Source organism: Nerophis lumbriciformis, linkage group LG06 (assembly GCF_033978685.3).
Source record: "Nerophis lumbriciformis linkage group LG06, RoL_Nlum_v2.1, whole genome shotgun sequence".
Lineage (NCBI taxonomy): Eukaryota > Metazoa > Chordata > Actinopteri > Syngnathiformes > Syngnathidae > Nerophis > Nerophis lumbriciformis.
The window spans coordinates 39,140,973-39,167,793 of record NC_084553.2 but is presented as its reverse complement, the minus strand read 5'-3'; the positions used below and the strand labels follow the sequence as shown (position 1 = coordinate 39,167,793).

Below are 26,821 nucleotides of genomic sequence, written 5' to 3'. Positions count from 1 at the left end.
AATTGTACGGAATATGTACTTCACTGTGCAATCTACTAATACAAGTTTCAATCAATCAATTTCAATCAATCAACACATCCATTTAATGTGTATTATATTTATCCATGAGAGCATTTTGTTGTAAACTGTGAGGTGTGTCTGTTAAAATCATGGTTATTTTTGTGAAACAAAGAGCATGTATATTGTGGTTTTATTGTATATTAAGTATGTGTCAATGAAAGGGCGCTTTATGACTTTTCTTAATTTCATTACATGCTATTGTATGATTTGTATTGTTATAATTTTATTGCATGATTTTTGTATCCCTTTAATTTAGGTAGCCTGGGACTGCAGATGGAAATTAGCTATAATCTGGTACAGAACATATCTGTCTTTGATCTTAATGTTTCTGTGCATTGTCCCTTGGGCGCATACTTGCCAACCTTGAGACCTCCAATTTCGGGATGTGGGGGAGGGGGGGGGGCGTGATCGGGGGCGTGGTTGGGGGCGTGTTTAAGAGGGGAGGAGTCAAGTATTTCAGTGAATTCTAGCTATATATATGTATATATATATTTATTTTATTATATATATATATATATAAATAAGAGAAATACTTGAATATATATATATATATATTTATTTTATTATATATATATATATAAGAGAAATACTTGAATTTCAGTGTTCATTGAATTGTCCATCCTTGTTTTATTCTCTGTCACTATTTTTCTAACCATGCTGAACACCCTCTCTGATGATGCATTCTGCTTCGTCTCCTTGTTGTGTGCGCAGTTGTGCACTGCACTCTCTAAAAGCCGTAGATGTTATTGTCACATATGCATGTACAGTAGATGGCAGTATTGTCCTGTTTAAGAGTGTCACAACATTGCTGTTTACGGCAGACGAACTGCTTTACGGTAGACGAAAACGTGACTGCTGTTGTTGTGTGTTGTTACCGCGCTGGGAGGACGTTAATGAAACTGCCTAACAATAAACCCACATAAGAAACCAAGAACTCGCCCTCCATCATTCTACACTTATAACGCGATTGGGCAGGCACGCTGTTTATATTGTGGGAAAGCGGACGTGAAAACAGGCTGTCGACACGTCACTCAGGTCCGCCTAAATTTCGGGAGATTTTCGGAAGAAAATTTGTCCCGGGAGGTTTTCGGGAGAGGCGCTGAATTTCGGGAGTCTCCCGGAAAATCCGGGAGGGTTGGCAAGTATGTTTGGACGGTATAGCTCGGTTGGTAGAGCGGCTGTGCCAGCAACTTGAGGGTTCCAGGTTCGATCCCCGCTTCCGCCATCCTAGTCACTGCCGTTGTGTCCTTGGGCAAGGCACTTTACCCATGCTCCCAGTGCCACCCACACTGGTTTAAATATAACTTAGACATTGGGTTTCACTATGTAAAAGCGCTATGAGTCACTGGAGAAAAGCGCTATATAACTATAATTCACTTCACTTCACACCTTCAAATAAAGACTAAACTACTGCTACTAATATTGAAAAAAAAATTGTAAAACACCTACGGAAGCAATTCCCTGACTCTGGGATCGTTTGCTTTTGCCTGACAAAGTTTGCTTCCATGGTCAGCCATTGGATTTCCTGTTTCTAAGAGGGAGTCGAGGGTGTTCATGCAAATGGAAACAGGGTCACCTTTCCTTGACGCCGCTTTGGATACTTTTGTCTTCTGAATGTCTCGTTTGGTTCGAAAGGCGTTATTTGTTTTGAATTAGACTCCGAGACCACCTAAAACGGTGTCTCGGCTTGTTGACAAATAGGCGGCAGCAGATGACAGTGACAGGCGGGGTGTTGTCGATAAGAGATAAACTTCTCCAAGCGTGTGTGAAAGGCAGATAAACACGCACTGTAACGGTCACGACTTGACCATGTAGAGGCAACCAGCTCCCGGAATCACTCGGCCATGGAGACGTGACCGCCGGAGGGGTGACACATTTGTTCGATTGGCGTTGAAACCTGGACTACAATGCGTCTTCTAATCCACATGTCAAGATGCACACACGGAGTGTCCTCACCCAAAGCCCCACACCCCCGGTTGTTGTCGCTGACGGTCTACCCTGGTCCGCAGAGGAAGCGACCAACAGCCGGGCCGAGGACTTCGCCTTCCCCGCCAAACGGCCTCCTTCTCCCGTCTGTCATGTCGGCTCTCTCCCGTAGAGATGTCTGGTCACTCCGCACATACACTTCCAAGACGCGGACACACTCTCACACACACACTGCCTTTGCTAGCTCCTCGGCAGCCTCCACACCCGGATCATTGAAGGAACAGACGGAGACGGAGAGTGGACAAACACCGACCAGTGTCCCCCTGGAGGACGTGAAAAGGGTTTTACGACTTGCTCACTCGGAGAGATGGAAACTAGCAGGTAAACCGATTGCATGTTTGGACTGCAATTTCTTCTTGTCGGTGTAAAAGACGGATGTCCCAAAACTTTTGTCCATATAGTACACAGTACCTCAATTTACGAGTTTAATTGGTTCTGTGACGGCGCTCTTAACTCAATAGAATAGAATATATATTTATTTTAATTGTACGACGAAATTGCAAGCAAACTAATTTAGTGCAAATTCATAATAACACATAAACATAAGAACATGGTACTCAGAAAATAGATAAAAATACCAAACACACAGCTCACATGCACAGTCTTTCTTTTTTATGCCTTGTGTTCAGCGACACTATTGCTTTTATGCCTTGTGTTCAGCGACACTATTGCTCTCGGGTAAAAAGTGTTCTTAAATCTCTTTGTCCGGCATTTTATTGTCCTGTATCTCCTGCCTGAGGGCAGCAGTTCAAAAAGTTTATGTCCGGGGTGAGATGGGTCCCTTATGATGTTTTGGGCCTGGCACTGTACAGTTCATCCAGGGAGGGGAGAGAGCAGCCAGTGATCTTCATGGCCATTTTTATGAAGTGTGTTTCTCTCTGCCGCCGTGCAGCTGGCATCATCATCGGCGGTCACTCGAACGAGTACGACGATCCTCCTGGTAGGGGTGTATCCCTTTATGGAGGATACCTGTGCGTGACTTGGTTTAACGTGGGTAGACTGGTGCACAGACAGTCACCACACGATCCTTGACAGAATCGGGTCAGGGTCCAGTGGCATGGAGTCCAAGACGACTGGGGACCCTTTTCTGCTGAAGCCTTCTTCCGCCAATCTACCCTCTTCCGCCTGCTCCGCCGTTGAGGTCTTCACCGTATCCCTGGCTAGGGGGCAGTCAGGTACTAGGCCTTTGGCAAGGGCTACCTGGGGTAACAGTAGTAAAGGGGTTAACCTCCAAGTGCCCCAAGACCCCATAGAGGAGCCTCCACTGCCGGATGCACTTTAACGTCATGCCCAGGACACAGCTGGCATACCATACATACATGCAGTATGTCAGCACACTCTCTATTGAGCAGCGATAGAAAGACACAAGCAGTTTTTGTGACAGGTGGTTCTTTTTGAGGAGTCTCAGAAAGTAAAGTCTCTGCTGTGCCTTTTTGTTGGTCACTGAGATGTTCGCACTCCACGACAGGTCTTCCTCGATCTGGATGCCCAGGAACCTGAAGTTAGAGACCCTTTCCACATAGTCCCCGTTGATGTACAGTGGTTGGATGTTTATCGTTTTTTTCTTCCGGAAGTCCATGATCTGCTCCTTCGTCTTGGTAGTGTTAAGGACCAGGTTGTTTTCCCTGCACCACCCAGTCAGCCGCTCCACTTCATTTCTGTAGGCAGACTCATCCCTCCCAGAAATGAGTCCCACTACTGTGGTGTCGTCTGCAAATTTAATAGTGGTATTGCTGGCATGAGCAGGGGTGTAGTCATGAGTGTAGAGGGTGTAGAGCAGGGGTCCTCAAGTACAAATCTTGAAGGTCCACAAATGTTTTTTTGAAACAGGCTGGGTCCGTTTATTATCGGTCAAGCTTATATAGTAGCAGGAGGTAGGTAGTAGTTTAACATTTTCTTAAAATTAACAAAAATAAAATAAATATCCAATAAAATACATGAAAGATTTTCTTTGAAACAAAAATAAATAATAAACTTTCAGTTTTAACAAAAAATAAATAATTTTAAACACAACCCTCCTATCCCTGGTAAACAAATGACCTCAGCAGATCTCATTCATGTGCAAATATAACTATTGTACAGTGCATCCCCATTGTGTAAAACACAGCTGCTCAATGGGAGAATTGAGCTCTTGGGGTTGAAACCAAGACTTTGAACTTTGGCACAAAACATTTGATGATCATTGCCACTGAATAAATCCAGGCCAGTGTCATTAAGTACACTTCTCTGAAATCATGAGAAGTGTACTCATGATTTCAGAGTACACTTCTCCAAGACTTGCACAAAGGACAGACTGGTGGATTATGCAGTGATAAGATATCAGGCCAGGGTGGTGGTCTCTCAGATGCGGAACTAGTCCCTTCTCTCTCCCCAACATGGCTGGAGCTCCATCAGTAGCAATGGACACAACTTTCTTCAGATCTATCCCTTTTTCATACAGCATTTCTGATATTGCTTTATAGATGTCTTCTCCCCTTGTTTGTCCACTGAGGTTTGCCAGGCTCAAAACATCTTCAATAAACTCCCCCTTTTCCTCATCATAATACCTCACAAACACCAACAACTGAGCATTGTCAGTGGTGTCAGTGGACTCATCCACTGCTAGGGATATGCACTCTGCATTTTTTATTCCATCACAAAGCAGCTTGGACAAATCACCAGCCAGTATTTCAGTACGTCTGGTAGCTGTGGCATCAGAGAGTGGGATTTGATTTATTTTAGCTGTCATTTCCTCCTTTTCTTTGCCTTCAAACATGGCACCCATCACTTCAGTCAAGCATTCTTTAATTATTTCTGCATCAGAGAATGGCTTCTTGTGTTTACCCAAAACCCATGTCACTCTGAGTGAGCACTCTGTTGCTATTTGTTGTTGTGTCATAGATTTAACAAAAATCTTGCTTGATGTTTCATATGACTTTTTCAGCCTCGTGATTTCTTTTTTTCTTAGCTCTGAATCATGAGGAAATGTCTCTTCAAATTTGCGGTGCTCTTTCAGATAGTGACGTTTCAGATTTTCACTTTTCACCAGAGCAACAGTACTGTTGCATATTAGACACATTGGTCTGCACTGTGCACATGTGTATGACCCAGGTGGTAACCGCCTATCAGCTCGTCGTTGTGATAGAGAGGACAACCCATACCCCGGAATCAGCCAATCAGAGTGGCGTTCTCTCGCTCTCTCTGAGAGAGAGAGAGAGAGAGGGAGAGAGACGGAGTGAGTGAGACACGGAGAAGTGTAAACGAAACGTGGAGACATTTGACTAAAAACAACAAAGAACGTTGACTTGCGCTAGCGATAACTCAAAGATAAATACAATTATTATATTATTTTATAATAATTATAATTATAATAATTTTTATTTTTTTATTTTTATTTTTTTTTACACTATAATTCGTGCTGGGTCCGGACGGACACGTCGCTGGGTCCGGACATGGACCGCGGTCCGCCTGTTGAGGATCACTGGTGTAGAGTATGGGGCTTAGCACGCAGCCCTGGGGGGAGCCGGTGCTGATGCTGATGGATGCTGAGAGCAATTTGTCAGGAAGTCCAGGATCCAGTGGCAGATCAATCAATCAATCAATGTTTATTTATATAGCCCTAAATCACAAGTGTCTCAAAGGGCTGCACAAGCCACAACAACATCCGCGGTACAGAGCCCACATAAGGGCAAGGAAAAACTCACAACCCCAATGGGACGTCGATGTGAATGACTATGAGAAACCTTGGAGAGGACCGCATATGTGGGTGACCCCCTGCCCCCCTCTAGGGGAAACCGGATGCAATAGACGTCGAGTGGGTCTGACATAATATTGTGAAAGTCCAGTCCATAGTAGATCTAACATAATAGTGAGAGTCCAGTCCATAGTGGGGCCAGCAGGAGACCATCCCGAGCGGAGACGGGTCAGCAGCGCAGAGATGTCCCCAACCGATGCACAGGCAAGCGGTCTACCCCGGGTTTTAAGATGGGACTTAAATGCTTCTACTGAGGTAGCATCTCTAGCTGTTACCGGGAGGGCATTCCATAGTACTGGAGCCCGAATAGAAAACGCTTTATAGCCCGCAGACTTTTTTTGGGCTCTGGTAATCACTAATAAGCCGGAGTTCTTTGAACGTAGATTTCTTGCCGGGACATATGGTACAATACAATCGGCAAGATTGAATGGAGCTAGACCGTGTAGTATTTTATACGTAAGTAGTAAAACCTTAAAGTCACAACTTAAGTGCACAGGAAGCCAGTGCAGGTGAGCCAGTATAGGCGTAATATGATCAAACTTTCTTGTTCTTGTCAAAAGTCTAGCAGCCGCATTTTGTACCAACTGTAATCTTTTAATGCTAGACATAGGGAGGCCTGAAAATAATACGTTACAGTAATCGAGACGAGACGTAACGAACGCATGAACAATGATCTCAGCGTCGCTAGTGGACAAAATGGAACGAATTTTAGCGATATTACGGAGATGAAAGAAGGCCGTTTTAGTAACACTCTCAAAGTGTGACTCAAACGAGAGAGTTGGGTCGAAGATAATACCCAGATTCTTTACCGAGTCGCCTTGTGTAATTGTTTGGTTGTCAAATGTTAAGGTGGTATTATTAAATAGATGTCGGTGTCTAGCAGGACCGATAATCAGCATTTCAGATGGAGGAAGACAGTCCCAGCCCCGTCAGTTTGGGCACCAGTCCGTGGGGGAGGATGGTATTGAACGCAGAGCTAAAATCAACAAAGAGTAGCCTTGCATAGCTCCCCTGCTGCTCTAGGTGCAGTGTGGAGGGCTGTTGCGATAGCATCCTCTGTAGATCTGTTGGCCCTGTACGCAAACTGGTGAGAGTCCAATGCAGGTGGCAGATTTGAGGTGATGTGGCCCCGAACACTTGAATTTTAAAGGGGTCGTATTGTGATTTTTTTCCCTACATTTAAAACACTTCCTTGTGGTCTACATAACATGTAATGGTAGTTCTTTGGTCAGAATTTATGTTATGCTTTTTTTCCCCTACATTTAAGCACTAGTGGCTTTGTGGTTAGAGCAGTGTTTTGAACCTTTTCTGAGCCAAGGCACTTTTTTTTCATTGAAAAAATGCGGAAGCACACCACCAGCAGAAATCATTGAAAAATGAAACTCAGTAGCCGATATTGATAATAAAAAGTCATTCTCGCAATTGTTGGATATGAATTCAAACCATAACCAAGCATGCATCACTATAACTCTTGTCTCATAGTACTGTCACGACCTGTCACATCACGCCTTTACTTATTTTTAGTTTATTTGGTATTTTCCTGTGTGTAGTGTTTTAGTTCTTGTCCTGCGCTCCTATTTTGGTGGCTTTTCCTCTTTTGTTGGTATTTTTCTGTAGCAGTTTCATGTCTTCCTTGAACGCTATTCCCTGCACCTGCTCTGTTTTCGCAATCAAGACTATTTAAGTTGTGCGGACGCTATCCTTCTTTGTGGGGACATTGTTGATTGTCATGTCATGTGCGGATGTACTTTGTGGACGCCGTCTGCTCCACACGCTGTAAGTCTTTGCTGTCGTCCAGCATTCTGTTTTAGTTTACTTTGCACCCAGTTCAGTTTTAGTTTCATTTTGCATAGCCATCCCTAAGCTTCAATGCCTTTTCTTAGCGGCACTCGCCTTTTGTTTATTTTTGGTTTAAGTGTTAGATACCTTTTTACCTACACGCTGCCTCCCGCATATTGTGATCACGACAAACCATGTTCCCGACATCTATAAAGCTGCCACCTACTGATACGGAAGAGTATTACACGGTTACTCTGCCGAGCTCTAGACAGCACCGACACTCAACAACAGCACATTTGCGGATTATAATTACTGGTTTGCAAAAAAATATTTTTAACCCAATTAGGTGAAATTACGCACACAAGTGTTTTTGGTCATAATTTTGAATAGATTACGTTTTACAGACTGTTTTCAACCTGCTTTCTCTTCAGGATGCACCGTTTTGTGGGCTGTTTTATTTACATGCCTCCACTTCGACTGTATCTTCTTCCGGTCAGCCATGTTGTAGTTTTTAGTGTTTCCATAGCGAGTCTACTGATAGATATAAGTCTGAGCCATACACTACTTTATATTACAAATGGCAACAGCACAGGATGCATGTGCATGTACGCGCCAGTCTGCCCCACAACAAGAGGTTAGCGAAAAAGGAGCATATTAATTACAGCACGGACTACAATGGCGCACTCGCGCAAAGCACTTTAGGTACATTTCTAGTATATATGAATAATTCGTTGACCTCACCGGCAGGAAAAACATTGCAGTTGGTGCAAATTCCAAACGGCTTATTTGGAGGAAGCATGAAGGAAGGGAAGATTGATTTCAAATTTTCGGGACTTATGCTGATCCCAAAAACACAAAACGCTAGGTACAACTAGGTAAAAAAAAGTTGGTTTTGCATAACAAAGCCCGATTAAATCCACAGCTCCCATTGAAATGGTAAAAAATATTTTTAATTGGTGCTTGGCCCCCAAACATTACAATTTTTGCATTAAAAAAAAATCTAACTTTTAGATAAAAAAATATTGTATGAAAATAATACAATAATAAGTACTACTAACAACTACAGTAGTTTTATTAAGTAACGTAATAATGTACAGCATTTATTTTAAGATATATCCTTCGAGCTGGTACTCCGTCAAATACACCATCAGCAGCTTTTCCATATTTCCATGGATAAATGTCTGCCGTTTAGATATTATTTCAACATTCTTGGCTGGCGTTAGTCTCATCTTGCTTCAGAATGGTGCAGACTAGCAGTGATACGCCCATATTACTGTGCCAAATCGTTGACATGCTTGGTCATGTTTTTGATGATTTCTTTCTTTAATTAAATGAATATAATTTCCTCCTTCTTCTCAACACTGTCTTTCATACTCACTTTCTTTCTTCCCATAGTTGGAAAGCAAAGTTATGTCCATCTCTTGTATATGCTAATGATAGCAAATAAGACCAGATGTTTTGGGCTGCTTTTAGGGGGATTACTGCGGCATTTGCTTCGCCAACTAATGCCTCGGATGCTTGTAACTCAAATTTTTGCTTGCAACAATTAGCTGAGACTCGAGACAGGTCTTATCTAAAAACACCCTTAAGTTGGGCTACTCTTAAGTTAAGTTACCCCCGGATTAATAGACGTTATATGGCATGGTGACATTCAGAACAGCAGTGGATTGTCATCTAAAGTAATATAGCAGCAGATGTGAAAAAAAGATAATATAATACAGTACATATAGTAGAATATGAGTGCATTGGTATGGTAAACGATTATTATACATGTCACACATTTATGAGGCGAGTTTAGTCTCCATGTTGTCACCAGCCTTTTAAACCAATGTAATAATCCTTATTATCCTTTCAAATGTCCCCTCTTAATATTCTGTTGCATATTTCCTCTTTTATCAGCTGCCGCGGGCTTTCTCACCATATCCAGTGCTGTCACCATGTCAGCCCCGTTTCTCCTGGGAAGAGTGATAGACACCATCTACACAGCTGGAACAGACGCAGAGGCGATGGCGTCCTCCCTGACGTCGCTTTGCACAATGTTGACGGGCGTGTTCCTTTGCGGTGGGGCCGCCAACGCCGCCAGAGTTTACCTCATGCAGACCTCAGGTGAGATGAGGTGCTGGTGCATTTGCAAAAAAACAGACCAAGGATCTGTCATAGTTTGGCATTTTGACTTGAATAACTTAGGTTGAAAATCACTTCCATAGAAAATCATGTAAATAGGAATGCTTTATTCCAACGTCAAACATTATAAAATGATGTTAAACTGTGCTTTTTAATTAACATTTGAACATTATTAACATTTAATGGTTGGTAAAATGCAATGTGCAATAACTCACACAAGTATACAATAAGTTAATAAGGTATAGAAAGACATTCATTGCAAGTTTCTTTTTTGAATACAGTTTAAATTAAACAAGGGCAGAGAGCAAAGTCTAAGTAAGATCATTCTTCCAGAATTGTTTTAAACTAGTGCTGTCAAATGATTAATTATTTTAATCAGATTAACCACATTTTTGAGTTTGGATTAATCATGAATAATCACAGATTATTACTCGCTTGCATGATTTACATTACCTTTAAAAAAAGAGCGTGATATTTGGACACAAATGCAATTTTAGTGTTTGAATGTCATACAGGAACATTTTTATTTGTTTTACTTGAATGCACCTCATTTATTTGATAACAATTTGGTTACAGTTTAATTTAAAATCCCATTAGGGTGTATTTTAAAGTGAAATTTGCCAGAAAGCACAACAGTCGGAGTATGCTCACTCATCTTTGCATTGTGACCTGATCACTGACTGTATAACAAACTTCAACCTACAATAAGATAAAGAAGCTAGTACAGTCAAAATAAATTGTGTGATTATCTGTGTATATACATGATTAATACAATACATTTTGTGATCAATCACATACGTTAATTAATTTTTTTGACAGCTTTGGTTTAAACGTTATAAAAAATCAGCTAAATGTGTACAGGGCTGCACGGTGATGCAAGTGGTTAGCATGTTTGCCTCACAGTTAGGTTAATTGGAGACTGAAAATATGTGTGTGAATGTTTGGCATATGTGTCCTGCAATTGAGGTGTACCCCGCCTCTTGTCCAAAGTCAGTTGGTATAGGCTTCAGCTGCCTCATGGGAAAATATATCGATTCCCGAAGGGTTCCAATGTTGTTGACTAATGCTCTTTATTGTCTCTCCTCAGGCCAGCAGATTGTCCGCGATCTCCGTGCCTCTGTCTTCTCCTCCATTCTCAGACAGGAAGTGGCGTTTTTTGACAGAAACCAGACCGGCGAGCTGATTAATCGCCTTTCTGCAGATACAGCTGTGGTGGGCCGCTCCATCACAGACAATATGTCTGACGGCCTGAGAGCAATTGCCCAAGGAGCTGCTGGCGTCAGTATGATGGTGAGTGCAACTCTCAGAGTATTTGATCAAAAATCTTATTATCTTAAAGGGGAACTGCACCTTTTTTGATTATGAGAGACAAGAAGACACGTCTTTTTATTTTTATATTTTTTACATTTTTAAAAAGATTTTAAAGATGATAAAAAAACACTTGAAAAATGCTAAACAACTTCAAAACCCTCCATCAATGTTTTGTATACACACTGCAAGTCTGTACATAATGTAGTAACACACACATTCATCACAATATGTAATTTGTACAATATTTACTGTATTTTGGTCATTTTAATAATTTCCCGGACTGATTTCTGTTTCCATAGCAGCGCACGTCTGACTTCTGGCAACACCTGTTTGTTCAACTTTTGGAATCAAACGCGTGTGTGGTCTAATCATGGCAGACTTGGTAACAGACAAGAAATACTACTATTTTTGGACAAATGAGGGGTGGGGGGGTGTGTTCCAACTTGTCGGATTATATCCTCAGCCATCTACTTTTCAGGTGAGAGGCATGATTTATGATCTACAATAAACTCACAGGGAGCAGGGAAGCGAGGAAACAGCAGACCACTCGATGATGTAAACATAGGCACACACGGAAGTGATCACGTCGCCGCTATAAAGAGTTGGTCTTCGTTAACTCTTATAATAACAATATCACTAATACTTGGTTAATATTTAAGTCACAATATATACATTGAGTATTGTTGGGTGACCGGTGCAATGGATGCTGAGTGGATACGGTTAATAATGTGGGAGTCCAGTCCAACCCGGCTCCCAACTGCATGTGAAAGTCCGATCCATTGGGAGGCCATAAGGGGATCATCTTGAATGGAGACAAGTCAGCAGCTCAGAGATGTCACCAACTCGTAGAGCATTCTAGAGTACTGGAACCTAATTACAAAACGCTTTCAAGCCTGCAGACTTTTTTTGGGATCTTGGAATCACTAATAAGCCGGAGTTCTTTGAATGTAGATTTCAATACAATCAGCAAGATAGAATGAAGCTAGACCGTTTTATACAAAAGTTGTAAAACCTTGAAGTCACATCTTAAGTGCACAGGAAGTCAGTGCAGGTAAGCCAGTATAGGCGTAATATGGTCAAACTTTATTGTTCTTGTCGAAAGTCTAGTAGCTGCATTTTGTACCAACTGTAATCTTTTAATGCTAGACATAGGGAGACCCAAAAATAATACGTTACAGTAATCGAGACGACACGTAACGAACGCATGAATAATAATAGCAGCGTCTGTGGTGGACAAAATGGAACAAATTTTAGTGATATTACGGAAATAAAAGAAGGCTGTTTTAGTAACACTTTTAATGTGTGAATCAAATGAGAGAGTTGGGTTGAAAAAAAAATCAGAGATTCTTTACTGAGTCGCTTTGTGTAATTGTTTTGTTGTCATGTTAAGGTGGTATTGTTAAATAAGTGGCGGTGTCTAGCAGGACCGATAATCAGCATTTCCGTTTTCACGCCTCCCGGTGACTACAATCTGACATGTTGGTCAGCTTTAGGGGCATGTAAAGTTGGGTTTTATCAGCATAACAGTGAAAGTTAACACCGTATTTGCGTATGATGTCAGCTAGCGGCAGTATGTAGATGATGAAGAGTGTAGGGCCAAGAACCGAACCCTGTGGAACTCCGCACGTTACCTTAGAATACTCCGAGGTCACATTGTTATGGGAGACGCACTGTATCCTGTCAGCAAGATATGAGTTAAACCAAGAAAAGGCTAAGTCTGACATACCAATACGTGTTTTGATACGTTCTAATAGAATGTTATGATCGACGGTATCGATAGCGGCGCTAAGATCAAGAAGCAGCAACATGGATGACGCATCAGCATCCATAGTTAGCAATAGATCATTAGTAATTTTTCCGTAGCCCGTCTCCGTAGAGTGATTTGCCCTGAAAACGGACTGAAAGGGTTCACAGAGATTGTTAGATGCTAAGTGTTCATTTAGCTACTGTGCAACAATTTTTTCGAGGATTTTTGAGATAAAGGGAAGGTGGGTCACTGGCCGGTAGAGTACCATGAGGTCATTAGGCTTAAGTGTTGTTTCTTTTGAACTTTTGTTCAAATTGAATAAGCTTTCATGGAGAAATTATATTCTAAAAACAATCCGCCATTATGAACCATGGTGATTTAAAAAAATACTGTTTTATGTTTATGTTTCGTTATTCTCACCTTACACTTTATGGTGACATAAAAACTATAGCTGGAACATTGGTACACAAACAAACACAAAACAGGTTGTCCAACCTAAATGAATATATTAAATGAGCCAATGATAAAAATGACAAAGAATCAATACGGTACAAATGGTTTCTTTGCACAGTAAATTCTTATGTCTTTGTTTCTACAGAGCAGGGGTCTCCAACCAGTAGCTCATGAGCTGATTTTGTGTAGGTTCAAATAATATTTGACACATTTAATGACAAATTAACACAAAATAGCATGTTTGAGTGGAGATCTGCTTCCTTAATGGAGTACAATTTAATCAGTCATGGAAATAAAACACAAAATTATTTATTTTTGACAAAATAGCTCAAATACAAATTTAAAAAGCCCGCTCCAGAAAGAAGTCCATACTAAAATCTAAGATGCAGATGACAAATATATTTAATATAAGATATGAGTGGATAGCAACAATTTGTTAATGTTCTGGCAAAACAAGCTTATTATCTTGGGTTAAAATAAGACATGAAAATAAATGAGTTGCTCTCTACCATTTTTATTTTATAAGAGTAGCTCTCAGTAGAAAAAGGTTGTAGATCCCTGCTATAGAGCATCTGTTGTGAACTTAATGACATTTAGGCTACCAATTTAATTAGCGAGGGAGCATGTGACGTCTGTTCTTTGAATTGGGCTTTTATCTCAGAATTGTCACATGCTTCCTGGAAGTCTCAGAAACACAAGTATGTTGACTGCAGTGTTGCTGTGCACTATAAGGAAGTAACAATCTTTTGTCTTCACCTTAAGTAGACATGTTGAGAAACTGGTTTGTCGAAATTGTAATGTAACACAATAGGTTGAGAGGAGACCAAACCCTGCTGCTGAAGCCCCAAACCTTTATCGATTACAGCTTTAATAATTCCAAGAGTGTACTTAATTTATTTATTGTCTTCTAAAAGTAAAATATGATCTTCCTTAAACTCATTACAATCTGATTATACAATCAATTCCATTAAAGCTCAAATAATGATGCTTTCAGTTTAATCAGGGAAACAGGATATTGCGACTTAGCAGCTCCACTTTCATGTCAGCATGTGGCTGCTGTTTCTATGGATGTCCCACTATGGACACATTGCCATGGTTACTAATGCTGCATGTCAAACTAAAGAACACCAAACAGAAGCAGAAATTGTATGTTTATGATACCTGTGAGTTTGTTCTGTTATTGAATTACTTTAAAAAACGGACTATGACAAACCTCCAAACACTCAGAGTTTTTAGTTTAAATAGTTAATATTCTTCTTTTTGTCAAGGGATAGTGTTTTTACACAAACGATAATCTCCATTTTCGTTATTTGCTGAAAACAAACTGCAGTGATTCTCAACTGTTTTCTTTCATGACTCATGACTTATCTAAATGTAATTACTATTAAGAACTTGATAATATTTTTTATTCATCTGTACATAGCACTGATTGAGTTATATTCTTTATACAATCACCTTATTAACACAGTAGATGAATAAAATAAGCTGTAATAACAATTTTAACCAATTTCCATGTTTATTAAGTCAATTTGTTACATCAAACAACAATGCTTAGTCTGTGTGATACACAAAAAAGTGTGAATGCTCTTTAAAAACCTAACACTGTAACATTTAAAATGTTTTAAAACTGTTAACATTGGTCACTTCCTTCCTAAAGAGCTCTGACTTTTTGTGTGTATTTGTTTTGTGCAAACTGTCACAATATTGATTATATTGCAGCTTATCAAAAGGGATGAAAGTATATATTTACATTTATTTTCCATGAACATAGCATGTCTATCCAGAAGACCGTTTAAAAAAGCCTTGAACGGCCATGCCATGAGGTGGCAACTTGTCCAGTGTGTACTCCGCCTTCCGCCCCAATGCAGCTGGGATAGGCTCCAGCACCCCCGCAAGAATAGATGGATGGTGTTCCAAACTGTCAACTACATCAGTTTGTGCATGTTTTTTGAAACTCAACTAACCTTTACTAATCTGTCTGCCATTGTGTAAGGTTGTTCCCACCTTGCAATGCAGTGTGCAACTTTATAGGAGGCAAGCAGTACTTTTTTGTTTACTATACCTCTCTCACAAAATGACCCGTCTGTTGGCAATACTCATCAAATTTTTGCTGAGAAAATCTGATGGCTTATTGATAAAAGTGCGGTGTAAGGTCTACAGATGTCGTATTAATTTGGTGAGTTCATGCTGTTTGCTGCCTTAGTTTTTGGCATAAAACACACTGGTCTGTTCTCATTTCCTACCATAGTTACGTTGAATATAAAGGCTATGTATGCTTTGTCGTACTTCCAGGTCTTTTTATTCTGGTAATTGTCGCATGTTTTCCTTGCCACTAACGACGATTCCTTATTTATTTTTGTTCTTTTCACAAACTTCTTCCTTTTTCTGCCTCTGTTTGCTCTGTACACATGTGTTCCTGTGTACTTGTTACTTCTACTTGGTAAAACAGGAGCCTATTGATTAGATTGAGCACTGATGCCACCTCGCGGCAGGCCTGTGTATTGTTCCAACATGAATACTTGAATGTAGATACAAATAATTAAAATCTCCTTTACTGCTCGCGATGCAAAATTGCTGCATCAGTTGCATAACAATACTGAAGCTGGTATTGGTATTTATTTACCTTTGTACATTGTGTATACTGTACCCTTATGTACAGATGTCAGCCTGCCTTTGTATGGCTTTTGTTACTACTTTTAAAGATTTAAAGTTGTGTACCTGCATTACATGTGAATGCAACCATGCAGAAAAACTGGCATTTACAGGTACTGCAAAAAGGGCTGTTAGCTCTTTTTCTTACGAACACCTGTTCCTTTCTTTTTTACTAGTTCTACGTCTCGCCCAGCCTGGCAAGCTTCATGCTGCTGATTGTGCCTCCATTGGCCGGCTTTGCTGTGGTTTACGGCAGATATCTTCGCTCCATCTCTAAGCGCACGCAAGACACTCTGGCTCAAGCCACCCAGGTATGGAATATAAACAAACTCACCACTGAAACAAGCTGTGCACTCACAGTTTGTTAACCTAGTTGAGAAAGCTTTTGTGGTAATTTGGACAATTACAAAAAGGAAGCTGTGACAAAATAAGATGTGCAAAGTGCTTGCACCAACTCACTACACTCACAGAAAAAGTAAGTACAGTATTGCACCATCAGGGGTACAATGGTTCTTCACTAGTGAAGATGCTACACATACGGTGCATCCGGAAAGTGCTCACAGCGCTTCACTTTTCCCAAATTTGGTTATGTTGCAGTCTTATTCCAAAATGAAAAAAAAAATCCTCAAAATTCTACACACAATACCCTATAATGACAATGTAAAAAAAAAAAAAGTTTTTAAATTTTTGCGAAGTTATTAAAAATAAGAAATCACATGTACTTAAGTATTCACAGCGTGGGAAAAAAAGGAGCTCAGGTGAAACCTGAATTCAAGGGATCGTTCTGTTCCTATAGCTTAATTGTAGTTGTCCTCAGTTGAATGGACATGACTTGGAAAGACACACAACTGTGTCTGTGTGTGTGTGTGTATATATATACAGTATATATATACCGGTATATAAGGTCCCGTACTTGACAGTGCATGGTAGAGCACAAAACAAGAATGAAGTCAAAGGAATTGTCTGTAGACAACATATGAGACAGGGTTGTCTCGAGACACAAATTTAGGGAAGGGTGCGGAAAAATATCTGCTGCCTTGAAGGTCCCAATGAGCACAGTGACCTCCATCATCCGTAAATGGAAGAAGCTCGGAACAACCAGGACTCTTCCTAGAGCTGGATGGCCGTCTAAACTGTGGAGAAGGGCCTTAGTCAGGGGGTGACCAAGAACCCTATGGTCACATTGTCAGAGCTACAGAATTCCTCTGTGGAGAAAGGAGAACCTTCCAGAAGGACAACCATCTTTGCAACACTCCACTAATTAGGCCTGTATGGTACAGTGACCAGACGGAAGCCATTCCTTAGTAAAAAGCACATGGCAGCCCGCTTTGAGTTTGCCAAAATACACCTAAAAGATTCTCAGACCATGAGAAACTAAATTATTTGGTCTGATGAGATAAAGATTGAACTTTTTGGTGCGAATGCCAGACGTCATGTTTGGAGGAAACCAGGCCAATACCATCCCTACAGTGAAGCATAGTGGTGGCAGCATCATGCTGTGGGGAGGTTTTCAGCAGCAGGAATTGGTAGACTAGTCAGGATATAGAGGGAACGATGAATGCAGAAATGTACAGAGACATCCTGGATGAATATCTGCTCCGGAGCTCTCTTGAACTCATACCGGGGCGAGGGTTCATCTTTCAGCAGAACAACAACCCTACGTACACAGCCAAGATATTAAAAAAATGGCTTCAAGACAACTCTGTAAATGCTGTAATTGCTTCCAAAGGTGCATCAGCAATGTATTGACAAAGGCTGTGAATATTTATGTACATGTGATTTCTTAGTTGTTTTTTTTCTTAGTTTTTTATTTTTAATACCTTTGCAAAAAGCCCTAAAACACATTTCATATACGGTAGTCATTATGGTATATAGTGTGTGTAGAATTTTGAGGACAAAATGAATGTATTCCATTTTGAAATAAGGCTGTAACATAACAAAATGTGGAAAAAGTGAAGCACTGTGAATACTTTCCGGATGCACTGTACCTACACTTGACTTGAAGCATACTATATATCTTTGGCCCTGGAAATTGTACACAAAGTGACATAAGAGTCCAATATTTAGCAAGATCCTAAGTGCTGTGGTCCTAATCACATGTTTTTGTGTGCAGTTAGCAGAGGAGCGTATCAGCAACATGCGAACAGTCAGAGCTTTTGGTAAAGAATTGTCTGAGGTCCACACCTACACACAGAAAACGGACCAGGTCCTCAGCTTGGCCAGGAAGGAAGCTGTGCTACGTGCTGCCTTCTTTGGAGTGGTAAGATGTATGAGGGTGTGTGTTTGAGGTGTCAGATATTGGTCTGATATCGGCAAAAAAACAAGCATCGGACTATATCTGCTTGCATCTAAAATCTCTGATATAATCTTCGATACGAGTTTACTTGTGCAATGCTGGACAGCCAGTTAACATCTAAATGTCTTCTAATAAGCACACAGGTTTGATTTTTATTGTATTTTAGTGAAGCTATTTACAAAAAGTGAACATGGTAGGATATATGCTACTCGAAGTTAGCAGCTTCACAACAGCTAAGCACATATTTGCACACCAGCTAGACATCTTAGTAAGTGTCCGTAATGGAACAATATTGCAGTCTAAAACATGATTTTGGTCAATATAAACAAGTATCAAATAACTATAGTTGCATATTACTTAAAGATACAAAGTCTCCAAGGCAGAAGCTTGTTCGACAATATCCAGTAACAAACATGTTCGCATCATTTAAATTACTGCGTCATGAGCCTAACCTAATGAATTGTTGTGAAGACTACGTGTAGCCCAAAAACTTATCGCCATTCCACTTCAAAAGCATAACTCTGTAATTACGTTAGTGTTTTTCATACCTGCTATTGTTCTCTACGTAATCTACTTTATCAAACCTTTTCAAATACTTAATTCTACAAAATAATAAAAGTATGTATTATGAGCAGTGCTGATATCGTATCAAAAATTAATCGGTATCAGCCAAATACTCAAGGCTTCATTATCGGTATCATATTGGAAGTGAAAAGTTGTATTGGGACACTCCTAGTGTGTGTAAGTGCCACAGAGGAGAGGCCAAAGCAATCTCACAGTTGGCAAATAAACAGTTGCACGCTAGCTTCTTCTTTTACCAACAAAGTTTCTCTCATGTAGCCGACTTTTCACCATTTATGACGTCTTATCAGTCGGTTGACATTTTATCACAGAAACAGTTGCCAAGGTGTGTTTTCCTACACTAAGGCTTTTGTGTGTTGTTTTCTTTCAGACTGGTCTCAGCGGTAACATCATGATCCTGTCTGTGCTGTACAAAGGAGGACTTCTGATGGCCAGCCAGCACATGACTGTGGGAGAACTCTCCTCGTTCCTCATGTACACATTCTGGGTGGGCATCAGCATCGCAGGTAACACATGTGACACACGCTTACACATACCACACACCTCTTGCTATTTCTTGCTATTTCAAATAACCTTGTGTCTTTCTGTGGTATGTGCAGGGTTAAGTACGTTCTACACAGAGCTGATGAAGGGTTTCGGCGCAGGAACGAGACTGTGGGAACTGCTGGACAGAAAGCCTGAGTTCCCTCTTAATGGTCAGTTTTCACATGAATGAGTTTGAATTGTCCTTAATCACAACAAAAATAGAATAGCCTCATAATAGTGGACGCCTTTGAGTCAATATTATCTTGATTTAGCATACATAAACTGTAATGAAATTACAGCGACTGCTTCACACAGTTCTTACTACTACTTACCCCAAAGAACGATGTTAAACCAATCCACTGAAGGCCAATATATGCTACGAAATCTAAACAAAACAACAACTTAGCTTTATGTTGAAGGTGACAAAGCAGAATAGGGTAATGCAGTTCCGCCCTGCTCTAAGTGCAGAACACACAGTGTGAGTAGAGCCCCTCTTGTGGCGCACAGCATTAGTGCTTGATTTACAAGGCAGGCTGTATTGGGTTCAATTCCCAGTCAGAGTTCAGGTAGCAAGGTCTATAAATTTATGTTTTAATGAGTTACTATTTTACATCCATTGCAGCCGATCACCCCAAACCTTCTCAAGGTTTCTTCTTTTTCCCCAGTTGGGGTCTTTTGAGTTTTTCCTTGCCCGAATGTGGGTTTAGATCAGGGGATGTCGTTGTGAGAGTGTAAAGCCCTTTAAGACACTTGTGAAGTATGAATAAATTTTTATTGATTGATTTTCACTAAACAAAATAATATTGAACAATTAAATTCACAATCATTTGTTTTTGTACAAAACACAAATTACATTCAAGTTTGATTTAAAAAAAAAAAAAAAATTTTTTTTAATTGTTTCACATAAATTGAATAAAGGCCCCATTTACACTGCACACCAAATCAGATTTTTTTTTTTACCTTCAAGTGACACAAATCTGATTTTTTTTGCTAGTCTAAATGCTCCAAAGTGCTTTAAAACTGATCTTTTCACATCAGATTCAGGCCACATCAGGAGGTAGTCCAAATCCGATTGGAATCTGATCTTTTCAAATGTGACTTCCGTCTAAACGCAATGCGACCTGCATGCGAACCCTATGTGACTTTTCGTCAGCTTTGGGCGAGCTACGTCACTTGTGTGTGCGGGGAAAGATGTCGCCCACCAGCGGAAGTGGATACTTCATCACAACATCTGGTTTCTGTGAGCAAATAATTTTGGGGTGCATCACTTGTCATTAGTGCGCAAATAAAAGACTATATATAATATATGAATATATATATTGATTTTAAAGAAATAGCGAGTGTTGAAGGATAACTGATGCTGTGGTGTATTTGCTTACACGTGAGTTGAAAAATAAAGTGAAAGTTGATCTACGCTGATGTACGTGCCTCCTCTACACAACAGCCATAAACAGATTAGAACCCTCCCAAATATATTACACTATATGTATACATTAATTTTTCACATAAAAAACACTAATTTCTATCTATGTTAGCGACTTTTATTTTATTTTGTAGTATTAGCACTGACTTCCTTGTTCATTTACTGAATCCGTTCAACTTCCTTTTTTTTCCACTTCATCGAACTGCGCATGCAAGTGAAGTCGAGGCCACATTGGGGCCACATTGGGGTCTGTGCGCATTTATACTGGAGTCTGATAAAGACCACAAGTGTAGTAAACAGTCAGCTGGAAAAGATCAGATTTAGAAAAAAATCTAATTTTTGGCAATTTGGCCTGCCGTGTAAATTTAGTCAAAATCCTACTTAGGCCCACAATTTAGCCTGGGGTGGCGCTGGTGTAATATCTCACAATTTTTTAATTGTATTTGTTAATATGAGCTGTGGGTAAAAAATGGCACCCTGGCTGTACTTTAAACACCCCTGGTGTAGGTGTTTCTAAATGTAGCTTTTGCGTTTTTTTATGTATTGCATAAATCAATTTGGTTGGGATGTAAAACCAAATCTCCCTCCTCCACAGAAGGCCAAGTTCTGCCTACAGACCAGCTAAAAGGCCGTTTGGAGTTCCGGGACGTCTTCTTTGCCTACCCAGCCCGTAAAGAGGCTCCTATCTTCAAGAATCTTAACCTGCTTGTGCCAGCTGGAACTATCATGGCTGTAGTGGGACCCAGTGGGTCTGGTAAATCAACTCTGGTGTCATTGCTGCTCAGGCTTTACGACTCTGACTCAGGTAAGACTCACTTGTTTTGTCTCCATTTTTTTCGCGAGGTTGTTGCTCAGTGCTTCATCTCTCCTCCAGGCATCATCACTGTGGACGGCCATGACATCAGGGACTTGAATCCATACTGGCTCAGAAGTCACATTGGCACCGTCAGCCAGGTACAAGTACACCTCAGCCTTTTTAAGCATGAGTAATATCATTTTTTCACAAGTATTCTCTCTCTCTCACACGCGCACACACACACACACACACACACACACACACACACACACACACACACACACACACACATACTTACATACATAGGAGCCGGTCCTGTTTTCTTGCTCAATTCGAGACAACATCGCATACGGCGCGACAGACCCAGACGCCGTGACAACAGAGGAGATCTACAGGGCAGCCCAAGTGTCCAATGCATACAGCTTCATCCAGGCTTTTCCTAAAGGCTTTGATACTGTGGTGGGGGAGAAAGGAGTGTTGTTGTCAGGTAAGAATCATGTGGCTCAATGACTGCTGCTACAAGGACTCTTGTACATGCATTCAGTGATAACGGTGTTTGTGAAGTCCCTTGATACATTTTGGTGCTAAATTAACCACAACATTTGTGCCGCATAAAACATTGACGCGACTAGTCTGTCGTTTCCTAAAAAAATCTGAAAAAAACAACTTAAAGCATTGTCCAGCTATTTACTGACATACAGTATACTATTCATGTTTAGCTAATTTTTACTGCAAATGAATATTGGCTCCAAATATTAGTTATCAGCTTCCTTGACAACTAACAATCAGTATCGGTTCTACATTGAATAACCCTTGTCTTTGTGGACCAGGTGGTCAGAAGCAGAGGATAGCCATCGCCAGAGCTCTTCTTAAGGTCAGTAAAGTATCCTAATTACTTTCATGCTCATCACCATACACAGAAACTAATAACTCTCTCCAGGAGCAGGAATCAATAATGTATCAACACGAGTGCTCACATTGAATCATTTAAAACGGCAATGATGACGCTCAGTTTACACATCTGTTTTCAGAATCCCAAGATCCTGCTTTTAGACGAGGCCACCAGGTTTGACTTACATACTATTACATTTTACATACATACATACATGTCATAAAGTTGACTCTTAGTATAACGAATGCCTTCACTGTATTTACGAGTTGTACAACTTCCCATCCTTAGTGCACTGGATGCAGAGAACGAGTTCCTGGTCCAGGAGGCTTTGGAGAGACTCATGGAAGGTGAATCTCATTTTTGTTTGATCAAGAATATGTCAAATGGCCGCTTCCAGAATCAGATTGATTGATTAATTTTCTTCAAATAATAAGTATAGTGTGTCTTCATATTAGTGGACCTCCTTGAACACCTAATATGTTGTCTGTTTTAGCTATTCAGTGCTGTTGAAAAGGAGGAAAGTCTATTTAATGACAAAACAATGTTAAGATCATGTCCACGAGAATGTATTATTTCTACATATTATATTGTGTATTTGAAGTGTTTCTTTATGTATTAAATTGGCTTTGACACTCATCAACAGGGAGGACCGTCCTCATCATTGCTCACCGTCTCTCAACCATCCAGAACGCCAATGCAGTTGCAGTACTGGACCAGCATCGTGTAGCCGAATGTGGGCAGCACGCACAGCTTCTTGAAAAAAGACATGGACTGTTCCGCAAACTGATGGAGAAACAGGCTTTTCTACAGGAGCAGCAAAAATGGGCAATAAGCTGATTCTTGACAAGTGATGACAATGAGGTGAGATGAATGTCTACCGCCACCAGAGGGGGGCACTGTGTCTCCTCAGCTGGGAGACAAGGTGAAAGATAAAGGAACATAATGAGATAAGAAGGCCCGTTATGCTGCAAGTTTCCTTTTCACCAAGCAACAAGGCTGTGTGAAGAACGTAAACAAGTGCTAGGTAGTTACTATCTTAGCTGTATGTAATTATACACTGACAATAAAAAGCTTAGAGCTAATGCTTTTCAAAAGGGGCACACCTGTGGTTTTAAAACACTGTCATAGTGGATGTATAATATATTCAGGTACACGACACAACATGTAAAAGTGCAAATTAAACACCTCTGTTTTTAAACTACTACAGCTGGAGATGTATTATAGTGTCTCAGCACTCTTGATTTTCACAACCAAACCAAAACAAGAAGACAGTATGACGTGAAACCTACTAAATATGTATTTATATTGTTAGTGTCTGTGGTTTGGTGGCTGATTTAACTTGAAGCTCACAAGTAGAGCCTTTTAGAGAGTTTATATTAAAGTCCAGAGGTCCCCCAAACTAGGACTGCGGCCCGCCCGAGGGACGTCCTAATTTAGGGAAAACAAAATATATATATATTTTTGTATTAAAACCTGTCCTGTGCAGTTGATCCAGGCCAAATTATTTTAACCCACTGTAGCCCGGCCTGTCAAAATGTTTGGGGACTCTTGTTATAGTCATATGAAGCAGGTATGGATGACATGTAGATACTCTTTTGGAGAAAAAAAATCAGCACGTCTCATAGTTTACACTTATCTTCTATTTCAGTAGTACCATACACAAGTGCCAACTGGATTTGTATTGAGATTCACTATGAGAACTTATACTTCAATTTATCTTTTAGGAACAGGGTATTCTCACACAATACTGTTTGTGATTTGACACTACATACAGTGGAACCTCCAAAGTCAAACACAATCAGTGTCCGGATGCTGCTTAATTTGATTTGTCCCACAGGAAACAATGGGAAATAGAAATAATCTGTTCCAGGATCAAACTGTTGCCACCAAAAAGCGTTTGTCAACCGTATGAACAATGTTTTAAATAGCATTTCAAATGTAAAAGTAAGTTAACTTTCCTATTATAAGATGAGATAAAAGTAAAATAGAATACAATTACTCTATGATTACGTGATATATCATGGAGATAAGGAGAGCGGATTACTGAGTAACGTGTCACACTCAACTTGTGTAAAAATAATTGACTGCCAAATGATAAAACAAATCAAATTGATATACAGTATGTAACCTTAACTTTGATATTGAACGATGTAGTGGTGACAAAAGTACTTAAAAGGGGGTTACTGAGTGTGCCTGGGAGGTGAATCTTTTCACACTGCACTTCACCCAGTTAACTTTGCGGTGTTCATTGTTAACTTATTTTCTCTTCAACCAGGACACGTGTATGTCGTTTTTCTATGTCACAGAAAATCCCATTTATGATTATAAGGTATCATTACACGTATCTCCTTTGCTTTCACTAAAAGTACATCAAAAAGCCCTACAATCTTGTGGAATTGATTTTTAGGCTCAAGCAGGGGTGCCTAAACATGGGAGGCCAAAATTGGCCCGCCGAGGCATTTAATACTGTATTTTATACTGACCTCTTTCAAGCTCACACAATCGATGGCATGTTTGTAAAACTAAGTACAGTAGTTGCCATCTATCAACACTACCTTTATACATGGCGGTAACCTCTAAACCTAACCCTCACTCATGGTGCTGAAGCACGCTTAAAGTCGCTGTTTGGCCCCTTTGACATTTTGTCCTTAAGGGGAAAAAAAAGTTGTGCACTCCTGCTTTAGAGTCTCACTGAACTGAAGTGTCACAAAATTTGCTGACGTGTCATGTGACGTCCCCCCGATGGTTTGGTGTAACTGTACAGGCTTTTAGGGAACATCTGACTATGGAGGTTCTGCTGTATATAAAACAGTTGTTAGTCCATAAAGAAATGTCACATTCATGTCAACAAACCTTTATGTAAGCATCTGAGAAACCCTTGAAGTAAAATTATAAAAGGTCTTCTTCATTTAAAACTAGATATTTTAGCTGTAACTGTGGTGCATACTACTGATTTGGGGTTCTGATTTGGGTACTTGTCTTTCTCTAAAAACGACGTTTGTTTTAAACTTAGTTTTTCAACTCTGTTCAGCCTTGACAATCACTCACTCTACATGAGACGCTTAAAGCATTATATTATGAAGTCATCACATGCTCACCATTTTCCTTTGATTTTTGTGAAATGCTGCACAAAACCCAGATTTTTAAACGGGACAGAAAAACAAATACTCCATGCCTTTTTTTGAACATATTTTTTCAGAAACTGGAATTTAATTGCTTGCATTTTTCTTCAGACGTTTTCTTTCTGGACAATTCCTGTTTTATTGTAATAGTGCTTAACATCATGGTAAAAGTTTGTTTATTCATGTATTTATTATTTGGTATATGTTGAAGTTATTAGTCATCTGCACATCAATGAGAAGTTATTAAATGTGTTTGTCTTATTATGAACAAAATACTGCATTAGAACATAACATTAGTTCTTAATAGGCAATGCTTGCTCACTTACTCTGCACTCACTTTTAACTCGGAAGGTGCTTGAAAACATGATACATGTGTCATATATTGTGTTTATGTGCCTGGTTTCTAAATAATATGAGATTTATGATATGTGTTTGTTTTGAAATCATGTTTTGCTAAATTATTATAGTTTTGTGTAAAAAATAAATAAAGAGAAATATGTGAGGATTTTAAGGAAGCGTGTGAGTTTTTATGGCGTGTTTTGCCGTCCGAAAGCGCAGGGTGCTATTCCTCAGTCTATCACTAGGTGGTACTGTTGCTTACGACATGTTTCTAAGTTTAATGCAGTATACAGTATTCAGCCATTAAAGGTGTTAGAATATTTATTCTCAAACTGTGGGACAAGAACCATCTAGTGTTTGTTTGTTTTAAATATGAGATAATTGCACAATTATAAATGTATTAACAAAAACAAATTTGTGGGGAGCAAAGTATTTTGGAGATGGTACTTTGTGTGAAAAGTTTAATCATTCATTGAACTAGAAGAATTAATATTTCATAAAACTACTGCTATCTTACTGCCTGTGGGCTGCACATGGTCCAATCAATGATGCATTTAAAATAGCCCATCATGCAATTGTTAAAACAAATACAACCATAAGGCCTGAACATATTAATTTAACCCGCTCATTGTGCATGGTATGTATCAGAGGTGGGACCAAGTCATTGTTTTGCAAGTCATAAGTAAGTCTCAAGTCCCGAGTCAAAACCAAAGTCAAGACTGGAAAGTCTCAAGTCAAGTCCCGAGTCCTGCATTTTGAGTTTCGAGTCCTTTCAAGTCTTTTTAACCACAGACCAATATATTTACACAGATTGTGCATGCTTTTAAAACGCTGTATTTATTTATTAAAACAAGTGCATTTGAAATTGCAGGGAAAAAAATAGTGCTGACATTGCACTTCATAATAGCACTATTAACCAGTCATTTTAAACATTTAACTCATTCCTTTACAGAATAAACACATTTGAAAAACAAGTGCAACTGTACTTATTTGCACAAAAG

At 39.8% G+C, this 26,821-nt stretch overlaps 1 protein-coding gene across 1 annotated transcript; it reads left to right on the top strand.

Moving 5' to 3' along the window:
* Positions 1-1,592: 1,592 nt before the first annotated feature.
* abcb10 (ATP-binding cassette, sub-family B (MDR/TAP), member 10) lies at positions 1,593-25,992 on the top strand. Its single transcript, XM_061964286.1, has 14 exons — positions 1,593-2,367; positions 9,458-9,664; positions 10,770-10,972; positions 16,022-16,156; positions 17,959-18,105; positions 19,094-19,229; positions 19,323-19,418; positions 21,267-21,476; positions 21,546-21,625; positions 21,774-21,954; positions 22,298-22,341; positions 22,499-22,533; positions 22,648-22,706; positions 23,003-25,992. Exons 1-14 carry the CDS (start codon positions 1,968-1,970, stop codon positions 23,194-23,196), a joined length of 2,127 nt encoding a protein of 708 aa, XP_061820270.1. The 5' UTR covers positions 1,593-1,967; the 3' UTR covers positions 23,197-25,992.
* The last annotated feature ends 829 nt before the right edge of the window (positions 25,993-26,821 follow it).